Source organism: Drosophila erecta, unplaced genomic scaffold (assembly GCF_003286155.1).
Source record: "Drosophila erecta strain 14021-0224.00,06,07 unplaced genomic scaffold, DereRS2 tig00000537-arrow-arrow-pilon, whole genome shotgun sequence".
Classification (NCBI taxonomy): Eukaryota; Metazoa; Arthropoda; class Insecta; order Diptera; family Drosophilidae; genus Drosophila; species Drosophila erecta.
In genome coordinates, this window is record NW_020825268.1 from 3,945 (window position 1) to 10,671 (window position 6,727).

A 6,727-nucleotide genomic window follows, 5' to 3' on the forward strand; every position below is an offset into this window, starting at 1 on the left:
TGCCATTTTTAATTGCACGTTTACATTGCCGACTCACCTGCGCAAACGATACTATATTTTTGTGTACGGCATTTCAATAATAAGTGATTATTAGAAAGTATAACCCTAGCAATTAATAGTATGGTTAGCTAATTTCAACCATACAACCTACATCACCCCATTAACTTGGCAATTATAAGCCATTCAATTAATGACTGATAAGCATTAGGAAATGACAGAAATAGAAAAGACTTCTTTTGTTGGGGAAATCGTTTTCATGAATGCCGACTCCGCAGACTGCCGCTCATTATTTTGAATTAATTTTAATGATGCGCCTTGATTGATTGATGGTATTAAAAATATATATACAATTGAAGTGAAAAATAACTCAGTAAGTGGCCTTTTTCTACTGCTGGTCGGGTTGGTTGTGCTCCTGTTCCCGGTCCCCTTCTCGCTCCCTCTCGCGGTCCCTCTCCTGATGCTTCAGGGACAATTCCTGCTGCTTTTTGAGCAGCTTGTTGCGCAGCAAGGTCTCCAGTTGGACGCAGAACTCCGACTTGGCGATGCCCGTGTCCAGGTACACCTCCCGTTTGTCGTTCCTTCTGCCACCACGTCTACGCACCGCCTGTCTGCCGAAGGAACAGCCTTGTGTCATCGAGGTTTCCGATGATGAGTTGCGCTTGCCGCGAATGAAACTGTACCCAGGCAGCCAGCGGCGGAGCAGGCGGTCTAATCGGGCCAAGAGTCCCAGTCTAGAGGCCTCCCCACTGCTTTCTTTACGGCCGGAGTTCTCGTCGGACAGACCCTCCATGCTCGAGTTTGATGTTATTTTTCGAAGTCTCTAGTTCACAATTTTTCTGGGGAGCTATCGCCGTTCTTTCTAAATGCTCAAAAGCCTCGAGATGCCTGCTATGTTTCCGAGTTTCCATATAAAAACAAAAAATTTAACTAAACGAGCATTTTATGTGATAAAATCAGTCCACGTAATTGTTTTTTCATCAACTGGCGGCCGGCTTGAGACCCCGAATAAAAACTGTGTACATATGAATTAAGTTCTTCGAGGAAATTGTTTTGTTTTGATGTTTGGATGCAGTTAAATTAAAATACTTTCATGCTTAGAGACTTGCCGTGAACTCCTGTACTCCAAATCAATATTTGTGCAGGTTAAAAAAAATTTTTTTTTTACTTTACTGGTGCACAAGCGGGAGCAGAATTAAGTCGGCCATAGGCCTTCACAATTTATTTTCCTATGATTACTTGAGAAGCAATTTATAGCTACAATTAGTTAAATTTTTGAGGTTTAACATGATTGGGGGTGAATTTTAAGTTTTGACATATTAACATTTTGTTTGTTAACATTTCAACAAACAAACAAATTAAATTGCCTTGATTCGTTTTAGTATTTTAAAAGGTTTTGTAGTTATTTAAGACAGTGACGTTGACTGGTAACATAAAACATTGTATGGATTGTTTACATCAACAAAAAGAGACAATTAATTGGATTTAACATTGATCATAAGTTTCTTTCAGTTACCCCCGCCAGAAGGATCAAAGCAACAAGATGTTAGAGGCCTCAGAAATCATTGCATGTGGATGTTTGGAGTTTTTTGATCCCGATTTGTAACCATTGCAAGATTTGTTTGCAACGTTCCAAATTGGGCGAGCATTGCAGGTAAGCATAATCGCATTGAAATTCCCTCGCAGCCGTCAGTTTGTGGTGGATTCTACCCCTTCAGCAGTATTCGATTTCTTACTTTATTGGTGGACAAGCGGGAGCAAAATGAAGTCCGCCGCAGGCCTCCACAATTTATTTTGCCTCTGGATTACTTGAAAAGCAATTTATAAGTACAATTAGTTACATACTTGAGGTTTAACATGATTGGGGGTGAGTGTTTGGATTTGACATAGTTTGTTAACAGTAAATAGTTTCAACAAAATATTACATTGCTTTGATTTGTTTTAGTATTTTAAACGGTTTTGCAGTTATGTTAAACAGTGACGTAGACTGGTAACATTTAACAAAATTAACAAAAAGAGACAATTAATTGGATTTAACATTGATCATGAGTTTCTTTCAGTTACCCCAGCCAGAAGGCTGAATGCAATAAGATGTTGAAGGACCCAGAAGTCATTGCAGGTAGATCCTTGGAGATTTTTGATCCCGATTTGTAACCGTTGCAAGATGTGTTTGCAACGATTCAAATTGGGCGAGCCATACAATTAAGTATAATCGCAGTGGAATTCCCTCGCAGCCGTCAGTTTGTGGTGGATCCTACCGCTTCAGCGGTATTTGTTCGTTGAATTTATTTGAAATTGCAGAAATTTTCCGCCGGTCGCCAGTGAGAGAAATTTGGAGAGGAGTTCCGCGCAGCCGTCATTTGAATGGATCTTCAAGGCCTCTGGAGTCATATCCGGCGGTGGACACTGCCTGCTTTGGGTCAGAGGAGATATCGCTGAAGATTGGAGCTCGGTCGAGGATACCCGAGCATTTTCAGGAGCGCCACCTCTTGTGTTCGTTGCGTGAGGGAAGGCATCATTGGAGCCGCCGTCCGAGAGTTTTTCTGCTCAAGGCCGCAGCGCCGAGCACAAGCTTTGGCTTGTGGCCAAAGCGTGGAGTTTGGAATTGGATGCGATAAAAATGAGATAAGTCTACCACTCTGCATGCGTTGGAAGTGAATACGGAAACTAAGTCAGAAAAGTTATTTATTTATTTTATTTATTTATTTTTTGTTTTGTTTGATTTTGATTTGTATTTCTTTGTTTTTCAGGTACTAGAAAGGATTCTCTTTGGTCTACTATAGGAGAATAAATATTCTATTGCAGGGATATAAGAGCTTTGCGATTTGTTGATTTAATTTACTTCTATTTGCAGGGTATATTCAAGGTTGCCTTGCAGCGTGAAAATGATAAGTCGATACCTCAGCTCCGAGTGTGACAACTGGAACAGAGGCATGTGGAGGTGGAGACGGCATTAAAAGAATGTCAATTTTTGGCTAAGTGGGCAAGATAAAGCATGGAGGTTCTTTTGTTTAAGGTAAGTCATTTGTTATTGTTTCCTATTGGCCTTAGCATGTTTTTGTAATTGTATTAATATAATTTTATTCTTTTGAAAAGTAACTTCAAAATTGCACTACAGCGGGAAAATGAGGTATTCGTGGACAATTTTTTCGACTGTTTGATGGGTCCGCAGCTTAGAAATGAGCAATGTAGGACTGCAGTGACTAATTAAAAACTTATAGAGGATAGCTGCGCCAAAAGCTTCAGGTAAGTGACGTTGTGCATACACAGCTGCAAAGAATCGCATTGATTTCATCACGTTTTTGCCGCGTGATGTGCGGTTTCGTGGTTTTCTAGGCATCGCTTCGTCAGGATCAGCAGGAGTAGATTTTCCGCAGGCTTCTTCGTCCGGATACATAGAGTGAATGTTGTGGTTGCGTTTTTATGTTTAACGATTGATTGTTTTGTTTTTTTTACAGGTATTTATGCGCATTAAAGTTAGAGTTAAGGTTATTGGAATTGGATTATGTAAAAGTCAGGGTTCCTTTTTTAATTGGTACAGAATAAATTAGGAAGTAACTGTCGTTTAAATTGTAAAGTCAATTAATGTTTGTGTTTGCTCTGGCATGGATATTTTTTTGTGTTGGGGGAAACTTTGCGGGCAAAGGGCAGGTTTTTGAAAAAGGCAGAGTGCGAATTAATTTTGTTAGTTTTCGGGTTCATAGTCAGGTATTATGATTTTGATGACCGGAGTTGGCTGGCCAGGCATTAATTCTAGGACTCTTTCCCTAGTGACTCTTTCCTGTCTATAGAGGAGCTTTTCTTTCATTTCAATTCTTTCCAAATCGGCCTTTCCCTTTAATTTCACTTGCTTCGTTTTCCTCGTCTTCAATCCAGAGTAGTGTGGGGAGAGTTAGTCTGTGCTCGGATCTAATTTTTGAGATTATTTCCTGTTCCTCTTTATCGCTGTAGTGGTAGAGTGACTTGTAGGTAGGTTCGTTAGGGGGTTTAGCAGGTTTAGTAGCAGGGGCTGTAGGTAGGTGGCATGTTGGTTAACGTATCTAGATCTGCTTGCTGCAAGTCTTGTGGCCTTGATTTGAACGGCGTTCTTAGTGAGGAGGGAGCGGCTTAATATTATAGTGTCATCAGCATAGGTTGCGAGGATGATGTTCATAGGGTGGTAGTCAGGAAGAGATATATTGCGCAAATATCCGTTAAGGATGGCATGTCTGATGTGTAAATAGAATAAAGGACCGGTCCCACGATGCTGCCCTGAGACACCCCATAGTTTCCATAGTTTTTCCATTTTGTATCTATCCGATGTGTCAATTCCTTCTAGCTGTTTATTGATGTTTTTTGCTTTGAGTTTTTTAATCTTCTTTGATAGATTGCTCTGGGCACGGTTACACTCCTCCATTCCTGGAGAAGGTGGGATTTTGGACAAGGTATGTGTGGAAGCCTTTGAAGTTAAGGGCGTTTGAATATCGCTTTAATTTTGTTTCAACTACTAGCATAATTTGTATTTCTTCCTTTTTAATGAATGCCTCAAGTTCGTCGTTTTTGCTGGTGACTCCACATGCATTCCAGTACCCTATTTGTAGGGTATAGGAGATTTGTCCGTTGTTTGGGCTTAGGGTCATATTAGTGTGTTTTTTTGCTGATAGAGATTATATACAAGTTTAAGTTAGAGGCTTAAGTTAAATTAAGTTATTGCGGGTAGTTGTGGTCGGTTTTGGGGTCGTCAGTAGGGCTTGCTTGAAGAAATGATTCCGTATCCATGGCGGTGGTCGTGGGCGTAGCTTCTGCGATAACTCTAGGCTTGAAATAAGCTCTGGCAGCTAGGCTAGTTGTAGGTGGTCTTTCTTGTCTGGGAAATGTCCGTTTGATCTGAAAGTCCTGGTCCTCGCGCGTTTTCTTTTCGTTTTCGTTTCTTTTTCTTTTTGTTTAGCAGTTGGGGCTTTAAGTTGTCTTTTTTCCTCCTTTGCTGGCATTGTTGGAAAATGCTTAAGCCAGCTTAAGGTAATTATCCAGCAAGAAATTATACAAAAGTTCCAGGATCATCGTGACGAGATACGCCAGACTGCCCAGAAACAGATCCTTGTTATGCAGAACGAAAATAGGCATACCTATAATCTGAGACGTAAACCCGCATTGACATATAATATAATGACATATAATTTTAGGACTTATTAATTCGGTCGCAAATTTGAAATAAATACTGATCACAGACCACTTGTGTGGTTACACAATTTAAAAGAAACCAATAGTTAACTAAAAGGATGGAAAATAAGGCTAAATGAATATGACTATCATATTATTTACATACCATGCAGCGAAAATAACGTGGCCACCAGTAACACCAGAAAGATGAAACTACATATGTGTACACAGCACAGCAGCAAAGAAGATTCTCAAGGACTTATTAAAAATTTTATAAAAACGATTAAACTTGGCAAAACTACAGGTTATTTTGATCAAGACATAATGTTAGTGAAGTCTGGTCACAATGGAAGTGGCTTTTATTGCAAATTTTATTTTCATAATTGAGGAAAATTTGCATTTTAAGTTTGAGTTAAGACGTGCTTAGTTTGTACGGAAGCTTCTGCTTATTCAGTTATTTCTTGTGTTACAATCATAAAATACAACAATAAGTTTGAGGTTGCTGATGAGCCCCGAGTAACGGTTAATTCTCTTTGCTGTCAACATGAGCAACAGCGACGAAGACCTAACTGTTTTGAAATGGTAGAGAGTAAAATCAAAGCCAAAAAAAAGAAAAAAAAATCACTGGACAACTCATCAAGCACCAGCGCAAATAAATTCGCTCTCTTAAGCGACGGAATGCCCGACAAAAGAGGAAACAAAGATGACAAGAACGAAGATCTCGAAGATCCCACCTATCATTCTGTCTGACGTCAATGATATAAGTGAAATGCTAGCCTATCTTAATTATAAAATTAAAAGAGAACTTTACTATTATAAGACTCAACGTTATGGACACGTAAGAGTAATGGTTAAAAGTACTGAAGTATTCAGAAAATTAGTCAAAACACTTAATAATGATTGTGTGAAGTACCACACATACCAGCTTATGGAAGGCAGAGCATTTAGAGTTGTTATTAAGAATTTGCAATTTTCTACAAATTTACATGAAATTAAAAGTGATGTAGAGTCAAAAGGTCATGTTGTTAGAAACATAAGCAATATTAAAAGTCGTTGCGACCAAAACGCCACCGAGACATATAATATATTATAAAGTAGGCGATCTCAAACGCACTCAACTTGGTGGTGGGTCCGTATAAAGTTAACAAAGTCAAGCCAAGAGATACCTACGATGTTGCAAAAAAAATCAGTATCATTATCTGAAGGGCCGAGATATACTACCTCTTGTGCCAAATACATGAAGCCATGGATTCAGATATCCTTCGACGACGTCGTCCCGAATGGTTAGAAGGATGGCCGAGTTGTGGGAATGGGGGTGGCATCACTGTTCAGCCGAACACACCACAAATCAGTTGTGAAGAGGGAAGGAGATTGACGGAAAGGTGAAAAGCGAGGAGTTGAAAACGAGAGACCACGCTGAGAAGGCGCAGAAAACTACGACGAAAAAAACGATGACGAAAATATATTAAACGGTGTTAAATACTTTTGAAATTTGCATTATATCCTAAACTTCCTTATCCGAGTTATACCTAGCACTATTTTTCAGTAATCGAACTATTAAACATCAAATAAAACAACAAAACAGTGGTAT

At 39.3% G+C, this 6,727-nt stretch overlaps 1 protein-coding gene across 1 annotated transcript; it reads right to left on the bottom strand.

Moving 5' to 3' along the window:
* Positions 1-385: 385 nt before the first annotated feature.
* Positions 386-854, bottom strand: LOC6556101. The gene has a single exon (XM_001982923.2). The coding sequence runs from the start codon at positions 788-790 to the stop codon at positions 386-388; it is 405 nt and encodes a 134-aa protein (XP_001982959.1). The 5' UTR covers positions 791-854.
* Positions 855-6,727: the final 5,873 nt, after the last annotated feature.

Excerpts from the sequence above, each read along its gene's own strand:
- LOC6556101 (XM_001982923.2), bottom strand. The coding sequence starts at position 790 with ATGGAGGGTCTGTCCGACGAGAACTCCGGCCGTAAAGAAAGCAGTGGG.